Here is a 16,245-nt window from a genome sequence, read left to right on the forward strand (position 1 = left end):
GACCTTGTCCTCTTTTCCCACCATAACAATATACACAATAACAGTAGGAACCAGTGCACTGATCCATACACCGCTCTTGACTGATGTCAGCAATTGGCCAATAGCAGCCTCGTATGGGAATCTGCTGTACTAGGAAATAAAGCATCCAGAAAAGAGTGAGGAGCAGGCTTCTGTTGAGAAGAGAGGATTTTCGCACTCCGCTTGAGATCCACGTGCTGCGCAAGACTGTGAAATTTGGCTAAGATGTTCAGAGCAGCGTATGTCATCAGCAGGCGGAATTTTCACCAAGCCCAAGGGGTGTTTCAAGGCCGCCTTAATACATGTGCACAGCGCATTTGCAACCGTGTAAGCAAAACCATACACAAATTTAAAAAACAGACTAAATATTTTGAAGCATGCTGGCTGACCCAATAAAGCCCATTTGGCCTACATGACATGGCAGGACAAGACCACTGGCAGGACACGAAGTATAACATTATACACGCATTTGAATGATAAGTGTAAAAATATGCCCTTAACCCTACAATGACGATGCATATAAATACCTGGAAAGAACGTTTTTCTAAATGTGCACAACACATTGAGAATAGACCTAATCAAAAAAAAAAGAAAAATGTATATTGTGGAAACTTTTTTGCAATAGGGGGGAAGCCCCAGAGCAGAAAACCGGAAGTGGGCTTCACTCCAAGACACCTATGGCTTTGTTTGGAATTTTTACCATCAGCTCTCATCATATGTGAACCTTAGATGCACATTTCATTTGCTTTAGATCATGTGTGTTGCACTGCTGCTAGAGATCTTGCATCGATCTGTCTCCTCTATCCACGCTTTCAAAAAAAGTAAGTTGCATGCCAAACTACTTCCACCTCGTCCTGTGTTCATGCTCGAACGAACAAATTATACATGCTGCATGTTATTCAGTGTGGGCCAATGACATTTAGCATTCATCAAGAGAAGATTTTCGATCCTCAACAAAAAATGGCGATGGGTTCACAGGCACCGTAACGGAGTGCTGCACATGGCATTGTAAATGCAGCGTAACAAAGGCCGCAATCACACGTGGCTCTAGGACGACTACGACAACTCCCATTTTTTGGGGGGGAAATGAAATAATAAAAGAAGTAAAAAAAAAGCAAGAGCGAAGGATATTTACATGGCTACTGCACTTTCCACCAACATTAGCCTAAACAGAAATCCTCAATTTCAGTGCTTTGTGTTTTAGTGGAGTGTGGCTGGTTTTTCAGATTGGCACACCTTGATGCAAATGTTACGGAGCGGTCCTACCTTACCTAAATTCACTGAAAGTGAGCGAGCCAAAACCCGGCCCCAATATGCCAATACGTGACCTACAATATAATTTCACCATATACACATCCACTTCAAGAAGCAGAAGAGTACAGGCTTGGGTTGGTTGGTAAAACATAGTTACACTGGAAGCATAGTGCGCAAAGGACGATCCACAAAGACAAGACAGGAGAAGTGCTAACTTTCAACACAGCATTTTATTGTGGAACAGGAGCGTATATACGCAACTGATTCTGCTAAGGGAAAGAAGGACATAAGAGCTTGACAAAAAATGCCATGTCGTCATGCCATGAATTCAAGCTCTAAAGGTGATAATGCAACAGACGGCCTGCTGATGCATAGGTCACCTGCCCGTGCAATCCTGGATGCTTCCTTGATTTCCCTTGCCAGCTCATTGCGGTGCCAATACAAAATGACCGTCTTATCAAGCAAAGGATGGAAAGGTGGTTGTGCAACACACTTATTACAATGGGCTGCCAGATGACCGTCTGTGGAAATATTGCCCACTTTATTACTGTGCTCTTGGAGACGCACATTCAAACATCTGAGCGTTTGGCCAGTGTAGTACCTTCCACACGAGAGTGGAATTTTGTACACAACCCCCCTCCTGCAAGGCACGTAGGCATCTCTGTGTTTAATTGTGCATTCAGGCATCCGCATTCGACTAGGGCAGCTCTTTTTGCAGACACTCAACAGCTTTCTGGGCGCTGTGAAAACCCCTTTTATGTCAGAACGTTGCCCTACCTTCCATAGATTGCGTACACCTTATGCAGGTAAGGTATCATGGCTACTTTTTCTTTCTTCCTTTTTCTTCCATTTTCTTTTTCTCTTCCACTCTCTGCTCGTCTTTCATGCGTGATGCAATTTTCTTTCTGCGATGCAAGCCTTTGGCGACAGAAACATTAATATGTTTGGGATAACCCGCTGCCTCCAAACGCTCTACCTGCTTTTGTACACTTTCTTCGACGGCATGTTCGCATGACTTGCAGAGTGCACTCTACAAGAAGGAAAGAACGATGGTTCTCCCTTACGAGCTTCGAGGGAGCAGAAATAAACGGCAAAGGAGGCTTGTTAGCCCTGGGCTCATACACCCAGCAAGCATGATCGTTGTTAAAACGGAGCCACATATCTAAAACCTAATGCTGTCCTGCCCGGGCAACTCATGAGTAAACGTAAGCGGTCTAAAGCACGCGATAAGTTAGTCTAAAATACGAGCGACAATAGGGTCTGAAAAAAAAACGGTCCATTTAAAACAATTAAAAAGTCATGAACATACCGAAATATTTTTAAAACCCTCAGATCATCTAGTCACTCAAAAAGAGCCTTGCCATAATGAGCTAAAAACAAATCGCTTAAAACCGGTGCAATACATGATAATATGCAAACGCCCTGCTTTTGCAGGTAAATGTTATTGTCAAAGGCACCAAAAGTTGATGTCAAATGCAAGGATAAAAGCTCTAAGAAGCCTGCCGTACTCATATCACAGGCATTCTGGAAATCGACGGTACTGCATTCATCAATTGCTGCCTCAACACAGGACAGCAGACCACCATGCGGCAATGAATAAAACAAGTCTTTGATGTCAACAGAAAAGGATTTGATATTTTTGCGGTCACTAGACTTGACAAAGTCAATAGTGACTGAAGAATCTTTTGTGAAGAAAGGATCAACCACACTATGCAATTTAAGGTGCTCTTGCAAAAAACTTGCGACACACTTCTGCCATGTACCTGACTCTGACACGATGACGCGAAACAGGCATTCTACTTTGCGTGTCTTGGCCGAAAAAAACACGCCCAGACAGTCATAGTCGCTACCCTCCATTTGCTTCAGAACGCTCATCAGGTTGAGCTGCTCGCACAACTTCTTCGCTGGTGACTTGACCTCCCTCAGCGAAACGCGTGGAGTTGCCTTAAAGACAGCATGGACGGCTTCGTATGCCTTTGAACGGAACACCTAGTGCCTCAGGACTGCAAAAACACCCTCTTTATCCGCTGGCAGAACACAGGCAGTTCTCCTGAAGGGAAGAAGCCACTTGTTTCAGTTGCACATCAGGACGCTCCTGTCCACATTTTAAGAGAACATTCACTCCCTGGGACACGCAGGAATCACTTTCGGCCGTTGGCGTACGCTTCGCTACTTCGTTGTCCAACCAAGAACAGATGCAGCGGAACTTCTTACCTGTGTCCGGGAAATAGCGAAGCGTTTCTGTTGTGCGCCCGTGTCACTGCATTCTCCGCCGATGGCAACGCTGGCGAAGCGGCCCAAATACGAGGCAAGGACTTGGCTACCAAGGTGGAAATTTTGCGGGCCCTGAAGAACAGGCTCTCTCGACAAGAAGCCATGAAGAAGTACGACGTGAAAAGAAGTACCTTGAGCAAGTATGTGAAAAATGAACGAAATCTTCAAGCGTTCGAAAGCGAGAAGTTCCGAGCGTCACGAAGGCGTCTGCGAACAGCAGCTCATCCAGAGTTGGAAGAGGCTTTGCTTCGGTGGGTGGTTGACTCGCGTAATGAAAGCCTGCCATTGAGTGGACCCCTCATCATGGCGCAAGCCAAGAGGTTTGCACTGATGATGCATATTGATGAATTCAAAGCATTGGAAGGGTGGTGTGCATGCTTCAGAGAGCAACATGGCCTCATTTTTAAGACTGTGTGCGGTGAAAGAGGTGCTGTCAACGAAGACGTTGCCAACAACTGGAAGAACGCTCAGCTGCTCGAACACATCGCCGCCTACGATTCAAATGACATATTTAATGCTGATGAAACAGCACTTTTCTTTAAGGCTTTGCCAGACAAGACTGTGACCATGAAAGGAGATCCGTGCATCGGTGGCAAAAGATCCAAGGAACGCGTCACCATTCTTTTAGCCACCAACATGACAGGAACAGAGCGCTTGCCACTTGTCGTCATTGGAAAGGCACAAAAGCCATGGTGCTTTAAGAACATGCCTGCTCTTCCGATGGAATACCAAGCGAATAGAAAGGCCTGGATGACGTCGGAAATTTTTCAAGGCTGGATGCAGAAGTTAGACCGACATTTTTCTGCAAAGAACCGCAGTGTTAATGGTGCTGGACAACTGTATTGCGCATAACAATGTCACCGGACTGGACAACATAGAAGTTGTTTTCTTGCCGCCGAACACAACATCGGCCCTCCAAGCAATGGACCAAGGCATAATTCAGTATGTCAAGACCAAATACCGCAGGCATGTGCTGGAACGTATGCCCCTGTGCCATGAAGTCGGCAAGCGGTACGACGTGAATCTTTTGAGTGCGGTCAATATTCTTGCCCACGCTTGGCACAACACGCCCGCGCACGTCGTCACCAACTGTTTTAGACACAGTGGCTTCGTTGTGTGTGAGCCTGGCGATGATGCAGTGGCCGAAGTGTCGCTAGACGACAATGGAGATGACTGCGAGAATTTCGGAGGAGTTCTGCCAGATGCGGTGACACTCGTTGATTGCGTCGGCAGTGATGGCGGCGTTGCTACAGCCGGCTCGCTTACCGAAGAAGAAATTGTCAGGGACGTGCTGCACGGCGAAGATCCTGAGGAGGAAGAGGAGCCGCGAGAGGAGCAGCCTCGGCCCCCTCGCACTGCGAAGGAAGCAGCGCAAGCACTCGCTGTGTTGGGAGAGTTTTGTTGGGACGTTGCAGACAGCATGCGAGCTGCTAAGCACCTGGAAGGACTTCGAAAAATAGTATCCACACGGGTTTCTGCGCAAAAGCAGACGAGCATCTTCGATTACTTTGCGCAGTAAAGGTATGTTGATGAAAGTCGTGCATTTATTGTTTTTGTTGTCCGTTCGATAATTCGGATATTCGGTTAATTTGGACATAACTTACAGTCCCTAGAAGTCAGAACTAACGAGTTTTTACCGTACGAGCATCGAACGTCCGATCTTCCGTAGTGAGTGCCGACTGTGTAGACGCTTTTTAGCGGCGGAACTGTGCTGTCGGCTGTCGCCAGTCAAAAATCCGACACATTGAGTGTGCCTGGAGCCGCAAGAGCTAATTAGAAGCTATGCAGGAGCTTTATAATAATTTATTATTTTATTTATTTACAAATACTGCTGTCTCAAAATTGAGACATAGCAGGAGTGGGTAAGTACATCAAGATAACATACAATCAACATGTCACATGTAAACGAACTTCGTCAACAAAACGCTCAAGTGGCAATGCTCGGAGATTAGTATGTAGCGTGTTCCACAATTCAATGGTAAATGGCAAGAAAGAAAATTTGAAGCTATCTAAGTGAGCTCGAAAGGGAACAATATTCAAGGGATTGGCTCTTCGCGTTACACGCGCTGAGGAGCCAACAAATGTCACAGGTACGTCTACAATGACAGAAGCATATACAATTTTGTGCAACATTATAATCCATTCACACGTGCGCCTATGTGCCAACGGCTCAAGCGATAGCAGGCCAGCATGCAGAGAAGGGGAGAAATTGCGATCGTATCGATTATAAATAAATCTAATAGCTTTTTTCTGCACAGCCTCAAGCTTTGATACATCAGATACGCAGTGGGGTGACCAGACAACAGATGCATATTCTAGAGTGGGCCTCACGAGGGATCTGTAAGCTGCTAGTTTGCATTCCTTGGTTGCTGGTTTTATTGTTATTTTTAAATATCCAAGTCGTTTTAGAGCCCTGGAACAAATGAAGTCGACGTGTTTGTGCCATTTTAAGTTGGAAGAAAAAATTACGCCAAGATATTTGAACTCTGTGACAGAAGTCAAAATCTTCTCGTCATTACTGTAGGCAAATTTCAGGGGTTCCTTTTTGTTCGAAAAGGTCATCGATACCATTTTATCGAAGTTGATTTCCATTTGCCAGGTCTTGCTCCAGTTGCAGAAGGCATTGAACGTGTTATTCAGCATCTCCTGGGCATTGACACTGACGATGTTAGAGTACAAGACACAGTCGTCTGCATACAAACGGAGCTTAACAGCAGTGTTATTAACAACACTCTCGACATCATTAAGGTAAATAATGAATAAAAGTGGTCCCAATACGGAGCCCTGTGGTACGCCGGAAGAAATACCGACTGAAGATGAGTGCGCCTGATTAAATGAGACAAACTGGGACTGCAGATGCAAGTAGTCTCTTATCCAGCCAAGCAAGTGATTGCCGTGTATGCCTCTAAATAAAGAGTCAAGCTTCATAAGTAACTTAGCATGACATACCTTGTCAAATGCTTTGGAGTAGTCAACAAATATGGCGTCAATCTGGCCACGATTGTTAAGTGTAGTAGCGACGTCGTGAGTGAATTCAATTAGTTGCGTAACCGAGGAAAATCCCGATCTAAAACCATGCTGATGATGTGAAAGAATGTTGTTATCGTTGAGGTACTGTATAATATGCTTATGAATTATGTGTTCTAGTAGTTTACAACAAGTAGATAATAATGAAATTGGTCTATAATTAGAAATTGTTTGCCTAATGCCAGATTTGTGTATCGGTACAACTTGAGCAACCTTCCAGACACTGGGAACAGTTTGCGATTCGACAGATTTTTGAAAGATGATAGTGAGATACCGTGCACAGTATTCTGAGTATGTCTTTAAAAACGTGTTTGGAACGTTATCTGGTCCTGCACTTTTACTAGTATCAATGTTTAACAAGAGGCCGTGAACTCCGCTAAGCTTTATCTGAAGTTTTGGAAAACATGCCGAAGCACTACCACAGTGAAACGTAGGGATAATGCCGTTATCTTCAATAAAAACAGATTTAAAATATGTATTGAACGCTTCAGAGATCATGACAGCATTTGAACACGACTGTCCGTTAATGACCATAGAAGTTGAGTTGGACACAGGAGGAACAACCGTTTTCCAGAATTTGGATGGGTTGTCTTTTAGGAATGTCGTCAGAGTGTTGTTATAGTAGTAGTCTCTAGCGTGCTGCATTTTAGTCTTAAGACTTTGTTTGAGTGATGTGAGCATTGAGTTTTCTCGGACATTCCGAGTGCGAGAGCCACGGCGGAAGCGCTTTATCCGGCGAATCAACTGTATAATCTCCCTAGTGTACCAAGGGTGCTTCGGGTTTCGCTTTACACATTTTTTTGGTACGAAATTAGCTATGCACTCTTTGACAATGTTGTGAAACATTTCAACTAACAAGTCAACACCTAAGGCATCACTCCAAAACATAAACTCATCAAAGTGTGATGCAAGCAAGGCGACAATAGAATTGTCGTCAGCTCGGGAAAAGTCATGGACAGTACTATATGTTGGTTTATTGGGCTGTAGAGCAATATCTAGGTGGACAATTACCGCCTTGTGATCGGAGATGCCCTCCACAACGTCACATTCGCTATACAGGAGCTTTATAATAAACAGGTAGCTTATACAGGCAGCTTTATAATAAAAAACCCACGTGTTCAACTTTAAGGCCTGTTTTCTCAGAATGGATTTTTTCACTAGTAGTGGTGCTGGGGAAGATGATATCTCAAGAATCGCTCTTCAGATTTCTATGCCATTTTTTTATTCTGTCCCTGAATGACTTTGCCAGGGGGTAACAGGCTTCTTTTTTTTAAAGCTCGTGCAGTTAATTCATAGTAAGCAATTAAATTTTGATGAATGTGGTCGTTACTGGCGACACCAAATTCAATGTTGTCTAAAAATTTTTTGGAGGGGAAATTGAAGAAAAGGGGCTCTGAAGCCCTCTTGGATATCTATCAAGGGATCATCACAGAGAATTTCAGCTTCCTACAATGTCCTGGCATTTCTCCAGGCTCTTCCTCAGGCATATACATGAACCACCTAGTTAGACCTCAATAACTGTGGAACTAATAAACTCGTCTTCATGAAACTTTGCAGTTCCTATTAGTTCAGTGGTGTGAACATACCCTGAAAGTTCCATCCGGATATCCTAAAAAATAAGAAAGTTCTGTCTTCAGGGTAGCCTCCCCACTTAAGGCAACTCCACACAGTGAAGAATTTGTGCGAGCAGCTCAACCTGATGAACGTTCTGAAGCAAATGAAGGGTGGCGACTATGACTGTCTAGACATGTTTTTCGGTCAAGACTCACAAAGTGGAACGCCCGTTTCGCGTCATCGTGTCAGAGTCAGGTACATGGCAGAAGTGTGTTGCAAGTTTTTTGCAAGAGCACCTTAAATTGCTTAGTGTGGTTGATCCTTTCTTCACAAAAGATTCTTCAGCCATTATTGACTTATCAGATCTAGTGACCACAAAAATATCAAAGCTTTTTCTGTTGATATCAAGGACTTGTTTTATTCATTGCCGCACGATGGTCTGCTGTCCTGTGTTGAGGCCGCAATTGATGAATGTGGTGCCGTCGATTTCCAGAATGCCTGTGATATGAGTACGGCAGGCTTCTTAGAGCTTTTATCCTTGTATTTGACATCAACTTTTGGTGCCTTTGACAATAACATTTACCTGCAAAAGCAGGGTGTTTGCATAGTATCATGTATTGCACCGGTTTTAAGCGATTTGTTTTTAGCTCATTATGGCAAGGCTCTTTTTGAGCGACTAGATGATCTGAGGGTTTTAAAAATATTTCGTTATGTTCATGACTTTTTAATTGTTTTAAATGGACCGTTTTTTTTTTTCAGACCCTATTGTCGCTCGTACTTTAGACTAACTTATCGCGTGCTTTAGACCGCTTACGTTTACTCATGAGTTGCCCGGGCAGGACAGCATTAGGTTTTAGATATGTGGCTCCGTTTTAACAACGATCATGCTTGCTGGGTGTATGAGCCCAGGGCTAACAAGCCTCCTTTGCCGTTTATTTCTGCTCCCTCGAAGCTCGTAAGGGAGAACCATCGTTCTTTCCTTCTTGTAGAGTGCACTCTGCAAGTCATGCAAACATGCCGTCGAAGAAAGTGTACAAAAGCAGGTAGAGCGTTTGGAGGCAGCGGGTTATCCCAAACATATTAATGTTTCTGTCGCCAAAGGCTTGCATCGCAGAAAGAAAATTGCATCACGCATGAAAGACGAGCAGAGAGTGGAAGAGAAAAAGAAAATGGAAGAAAAAGGAAGAAAGAAAAAGTAGCCATGATACCTTACCTGCATAAGGTGTACGCAATCTATGGAAGGTAGGGCAACGTTCTGACATAAAAGGGGTTTTCACAGCGCCCAGAAAGCTGTTGAGTGTCTGCAAAAAGAGCTGCCCTAGTCGAATGCGGATGCCTGAATGCATAATTAAACACAGAGATGCCTACGTGCCTTGCAGGAGGGGGGTTGTGTACAAAATTCCACTCTCGTGTGGAAGGTACTACACTGGCCAAACGCTCAGATGTTTGAATGTGCGTCTCCAAGAGCACAGTAATAAAGTGGGCAATATTTCCACAGACGGTCAACTGTCAGCCCATTGTAATAAGTGTATTGCACAACCACCTTGCCATCCTTCGCTCGATAAGACAGTCATTTTGTATTGGCACCGCAATGACCTGACAAGGGAAATCAAGGAAGCATCCAAGATTGCACGGGCAGGTGATCTATGCGTCAGCAAGCCATCTGTTGCATTATCACCTATAGAGCTTGAGTTCATGGCACGACGACATGGCATTTTTTGTCAAGCTTTTATGTCCTTCTTTCCCTTAGCAGAATCAGTTGCGTATATATACTCCTGGTTCGCAATAAACGCTGTGTTGAAAGTTAGCGCTTGTCCTGTCTAGTCTTTGTGGATGGTCCTTTGCGCGCTATGCTTCCAGTGTATTTAAGAAACAACTGCCAATGTTTTAGCGATCACACTCACGGGCCATCTGGTGCTTTTTGCGTGTCTGGAGAGAGCGGGCCCGCTGCCGATCCACACGTCTTGGGCAGCAGCGCTCACACAGGTATGTCTCAGGTATGCGGCTGCGGTCCAGGCCCATGCAGTCCACATGCTGCCAAACCAGGCACTGGTCACAACAGATCATGTACTCGTCGTCCTGGTTGAAGCCACAGATGCAGCGCGTCACACTTTCCTCATTTGGGGCGCACTCCTCTTTCCTGTCGGCAGGCGACCCGCCATTAGTCAGCGGGGGAGGACTGCCCACCTCAAGCAGAAGTCCCGGGGGGGGCGTGCCATTGAGGGCTGGCTGTCCTTCGCTGGGTGGAGACAGTGGTGATGGTGGTGGGCTCTGGGGGGGCGTCACAGGCGGTGGAGCACCATAGTTGTGATCCTGCACAGTGTAGGCTTTATCTCAAAAAGGCCAAATGTACCTTGATAAGAGGACTAACTCATGCAGTAATAGTAAACCCTGGACCCAACCCTTATGAACTGTTTAATATATTGAAAAAACTGCCGTGTGGCCAAACGTGCAAAACTTGATCAATCAATTAAATCAAGTAGACGTTCAACGACCATGAAAGGGATTCAGCGACTTGAAACTGTACTGACTAAAATTGAATTGGATTGCGTGTCTTTAACAGTATTACAAAGACAAGTGAACATGCACTGTTTGAAGAGGCAAGTGAATAAAGACTGCATGCTCCCAGTCTGAATATTGGCAGTCCCTGCAGATTTCGGCGGTGCAATCCTATGCTTTATAGCCTGAAGGACACACAAAACAAAACATGGATGTATTCTGAAAAACACCTAATTGAACATGGCAAAGTGCACCTCATAACCCTGAGCATGCTCACCATCTAGGGTCGTTTCGCCAGGGTACGTCAAGGCCAATCGTTGCCAAATTTGCCCCTTTTCAAGCCCAAAAATCACTTAATGTCTTTAGGAAGTAAGCTAAGTGGTTCAGCATCAGCTAATGTTTCTGGCCTCGTATACGCCTTGCTTGAAAACACTCATTTAAGTTGAGTAAATACATGCAAGTCCCATTTACACTCCGGTTTGACAAACTCTTATGCGGTAACAAAACTTATGTGTTTGACCTTGCTACCTAAAAAAAGAACCATTACAAAAAGAACCCAGCCTGCAACTCTCAACCAACTGTCGCACAAACATCACTCCCAACCAGACCCAGTCCCTACTTTTTTTATTAATATATGCAGCATCATTCCTAAGCATGGCTCCTTATGTGATCTCATCCATTCATCTAGTTCTAACAGAATAATGGCTCAACTGATTCATGAATGATCCTATCAGACTTCTATAATTATGCCATCTTTCGTAGAGATAGAGACAGCAGTCTATGGGCTGATAATGGTGTACCCATCGCTGCACAATGCCTGTTAACTTATCAAAACCTTTGGAAATGGTCTGGGTATGTTGCAAAGCTACCCTTCTACGCATGACTTGCCGTTAATGTCATTGTTCCATGACACTATTTCTACTACATACCCAAATTTGCCTGTTATGCTTTTTGGCCATTTTGATTTCCCTTCAATAGACTGGTCTCATCTAATGTCTACACTATCAAGGAACAACTTGGCTAATGAGTTCTTGAGCCCATGTATAAACTTTGGCTTATCCCAATCGTTCAGTGAATCAACATGCATGACTACCCATTCTCCAACACTCGCAGCAGCCTGCTTTAAGCAGCACACCCAGATAAATTCTATCTCACATACTTAGCAAAAATTTACAATTACAATGTCGTCCATAATACTTTTCCTTGTAATCTGCTTTCCAGCAAAACAACTAAGAAAATGCTTACTCTTTATAACAAAGGAGACTATGCGAGCACAAATAATGAATTGCAAGTTCTGGAGCCATATTATGTCTTTTTTTCACTTACACTCCATCGAGTCAAACTCGCAGATGTTTAAATCTGAAATGCTACTAAACTCGTACACAGTTCCCATGGTTCAGTATAACTTTGAAATGGTTAATTCTTTTTTTGACGTGGGGAAAATGGCCATATTTCACAGGGCTAGATTTCTTTTTCTGAAGGAACTATTGCATTCCAAATTTTATGCAATACAGTCAAACCTCGATATAATAAAACTTGTACTTGCAGCGAAAAACTTGGTTAAATAGCAACTTTCATTATTTCGAGGTTTTAAAGTTTCAGCAGTAAAAACAACTGAACATTCCTGCTGGATAGTGTCTTGTCCGCAAAAACTTGTCAACAAACTGCAAGAAGGTCGGGCTATAATAGCACCAGCACGTGCGGTACAAATCCTGACAAGAGCAATGCATCGGCATGGTGCACAGTGTCCGAGATTTGGAACCATGGCTGACCATGCCTAACGCTCACAGCCGTCATCGCATGGCGCCCACAAATTAAAAACAATTTGAGGCCCAAGCTGGCTGCCCGCAGACAAAAACATACTGGAGCAAATATACACCACAGGATGAAGCATGTGCGTGCTACAAAAAAAGGAAAATGCCTGGGACTGACTCGGCACATCGTAATGGAATGTCAAGATATTGACTCAGCAAGATGCACAGGAAGTGTACCATCTTCCAGAAGCGCTGCTGTTCAAAGATGGAAGATTTAACTGGTCAGCAGTCGAGACTATTAGAGATGATTAGAGTATTGGTGCAAGAAAAGCATGAGAGATTGACAGAACCAGAATCACTCTAAGTGCAGGTAATGGTACAGCACAGTGATAGAGGTTTTAAATATGAAAGTTAAGATCGAGATCAGGTAGGCAAAATGCTAGATACAGTCAAGAGTTCGACAAAAGTTTGTCTGGTCAGGTAATATGATGAAGAAGAAGATAGGGTCACTGATCAGGTCAAGGTGAAAAAACCATGCAAGGACCCATCCATACTAGCGGCGTTAAAACTCAGCTGCAGCAGCACAGCCACACCGACTGGTGGTGAGGCGCTGCGGCAGGACAGCATAAAATTCTCGCCTCTGCGCGTAGGTGCGAGATGTCGCATGCTTTATCTGCTGACAGATCAGCACTCTGTTTACGTCCTCCGTTCTTAACGCGAGTCATGTCCTATGAAAGTGCAGACGTCGTTTCCACTGATCATAATCCTGTTGGTGTGCTCCCTTCTGTAGTAGTGTCGCCACATTCAAAAGACAAGGAGAATGACATACTCGGTGTCGCCTCCGCATACTTGTATTCAGGGTCCGTGTGGTCGTACAGAATCGGATATGAAAACCTTTCCACCTGTACACCTCGGTTTAAACTCATCATTGTAAAGAAAGCACTCAAAGCAAGCACGAACGAGACTACACCAAGCCAGACAAAACAAGTGGGAGCGAGAGATTATGCAAGCAGACGATGGTGAGAAACATGCAATCTGGCTGACTCCGGACACAAGCCACAATCGAGCGTTCGGACGGATCTGCACGATACCGGTTTCCTGCACGCCCATCGCTGAAGGGGGCGCTCTCATTTGTATCCTTCGATAATGGCTCACTCACCACCATGGCAAGCTACAAAAAATCGACCCCCGAACTGATCCCTCCCACAGCACAAGAAAGCTGACATGATGCAGCTTTTTCGGTGCACGTTTTGCCTCTGCCAGCGCGCCGCACACGTTTTTCTTCTAGTGGGGCTGAGACAATACGGAACTCATATGGATTCCTTGATCACACAAAGCAGGCAAGAGCCGTGAGTCAATTTTTAAGCCGAATATGTTCAAATAGGGCTATACACACATTTAAGCAAATTTAGGCATATTGGCTTAAAAAACTACACATGCTGCTTGCCCAATTTAGTCGGACCAAGCAACCCATACGTGTTCCAAAATGTCTGCATATTTTTTCACCTTGACTTGGTCAGTGGCTGCAACTTCTTCAAGATGTAGTGAAGCCTAATAAAATCTAGCAGGCTAGGGAACTATTCGCCCCCCCCCCCCAAGGAGGGTGTCGGTGCTGATCGCGGCATACATGACTGGCACGGAACGATGTCGCTTACTTGTGATAGGGAAAGCCGCCAAGCCGAGGTGTTTTTAAAGGCATAAAGACGGTGCCTGTGGACTGCGAGTCGAACAAGAGAGCGTGGATGACGGCCGAAATCTTCAAGAACTGGGTAACGAAATTGGACCGCAAGTTTGCTTCTTCGAACCGCAAGGTGTTGTTCCTTGTCGATCACTGCAGTGCTCACGTGAATGTGCCAGCCTTAAGTGCAATACGCCTCGCATTTGTGCCTGCAAACACAACAGCTGTATTGCAGCCAATGGACCAAGGCATCATCAAGAATGTTAAGGTCCTGTACAGGTGGCACCTCCTCAAGCGCATGAATAATTCCGCAAAATACGAGGTGAGCCTGCTCAGTGCCATTCAAATGTTAGCGCGAGCATGGGATCGTGTGAAGCAAGAAACAATCGCAAACTGCTTCAGGGCTTACGGTTTTGTGAAAGCTTCTTCGGAGGAAGCGTCAACAAGCGAGCTTGACAGCACTGATTTTGGTGATGCTCTCGGGGACGTCAATTTTGAAGATTACGTCGCCGTAGACAAGGCGGTCGAAACGTGCGGTGCACTAACGGATAAAGAGATTGTGGAGATTATTCGGCCCCAGGAAAGCAACTATGACGTTGAAGACGAGCTGCCACCTAAGGCTGCCGATGTAGCTGCGGGCCGGGCCTTGGTCTCGCGGAGCGCTTCCTTGCCGCTGAAGGTAACGCGGAAGAAGCGTTCCGCCACATCTACAGCCTGCAGAACTTGCTTTCAGCAGCGCGATTCGGCAAGAAGAAACAGAGCAAGATGACCGACTATTTTTCTTAGGGAAAGTACTCGATTTCGCTACCAATAAAGTGCTGTTTTTGTGCTTTGTGCTTAATTGGAGGTTCGTTTAATTCGAAGTTTTTTGCGGTGCCCGAGAACTTCGTATTAACGGGAGTCGACTGTACAGTGCTAAAAAGCGGGCACGTCCTGTGCTACCAGGGCTTAGCGGAGAGACGAGAACAAAATACACTATACTGCTGGGCGACTTCAATGCCAAGGTAGGCAAGAAGCAGGCTGGAGACAAGGCAGTGGGAGAATATGGCATAGGCACTAAGAATAGCAGAGGAGAGTTATTAGTAAAGTTTGCGGAACAGAATAATATGCAGATAATGAATACTTTCTTCCACAAGCGGCGATTGCCGAAAGTGGACGTGGAGGAGCCCGAACGGCGAGACTAGAAATAAAATAGACTATATACTCTGCGCTAACCCTGGCATCATACAAGATGTGGACGTGCTCGGCAAGGTGCGCTGCAGTCACCATAGGATGGTAAGAACTCGAATTAGCCTAGACCTGAGGAGGGAACGGAAGAAACTGGTACATAAGAAGCCGATCAATGAGTTAGCGGTAAGAGGGAAAATAGAGGAATTCCAGATCAAGCTACAGAACAGGTATTCGGCTTTAACTCAGGAAGAGGAGCTTAGTGTCGAAGCAAAGAACGACAATCTTGTGGGCATCATAAGGAGTGTGCAATAGAAGTTGGTGGTAACTCCGTTAGACAGGATACGAGTAAGCTACCGCAAGAGACGAAAGATCTGATCAAGAAACACTAATGTATGAAAGCCTCTAACCCTACAGCTAGAACATAACTGGCAGAACTTTCGAAGTTAATCAACAAGCGTAAGACAGCTAACATAAGGAAGTATAACATGGATAGAATTGAACATGCTCTCAGGAATGGAGGAAGCCTAAAAGCAGTGAAGAAGAAACTAGGAATTGGCAAGAATCAGGTGTATGCGTTAACAGACAAAGCCAGCAATATCATTACTAATATGGATGAGATAGTTCAAGTGGCTGAGGAGTTCTTTAGAGATTTATACAGTAGCAGTGGCACCCACGACGATAAGGGAAGAGAGAATAGTCTAGAGGAATTCGAAATCCCACAGGTAACGCCGAAAGAAGTAAAGAAAGCCTTGGGAGCTATGCAAAGGGGGAAGGCAGCTGGGGAGGATCAGGTAACAGCAGATTTGTTGAAGGATGGTGGGCAGATTGTTCTACAGAAACTGGCCACCCTGTATACGGAATGCCTCATGATCTGGAGCATACCAGAATCTTGGAAGAATGCTAACATAATCCTAATCCATAAGAAAGGGAACGCCAAAGACTTGAATAATTATAGACCGATCAGGTTACTGTCAGTCACCTACAAACTATTTACTAAGGTAATCGCAAATAGAATCG

The 16,245-nt window shown here is 44.8% G+C and overlaps 1 protein-coding gene across 5 annotated transcripts in view; it reads right to left on the bottom strand.

The window, feature by feature from the left end:
* LOC126529757 (inactive histone-lysine N-methyltransferase 2E-like) overlaps positions 1-16,245 on the bottom strand; it is a 392,924-nt gene that overhangs the window by 304,367 nt on the left and 72,312 nt on the right. For all 5 annotated transcript variants that reach the window (XR_008612213.2, XM_055070020.2, XM_055070021.1 and 2 more), the window contains exon 4: positions 10,032-10,440. Coding sequence is in view for 4 of the 5 variants with exons in the window: in XM_055070020.2 (XP_054925995.1) it covers positions 10,032-10,440 (409 nt within the window). In the remaining variant the exon portion in view is untranslated. The remainder of the gene's footprint in view (positions 1-10,031; positions 10,441-16,245) is intronic.

This window comes from Dermacentor andersoni, chromosome 9, assembly GCF_023375885.2.
Source record: "Dermacentor andersoni chromosome 9, qqDerAnde1_hic_scaffold, whole genome shotgun sequence".
NCBI classification, from domain to species: Eukaryota; Metazoa; Arthropoda; class Arachnida; order Ixodida; family Ixodidae; genus Dermacentor; species Dermacentor andersoni.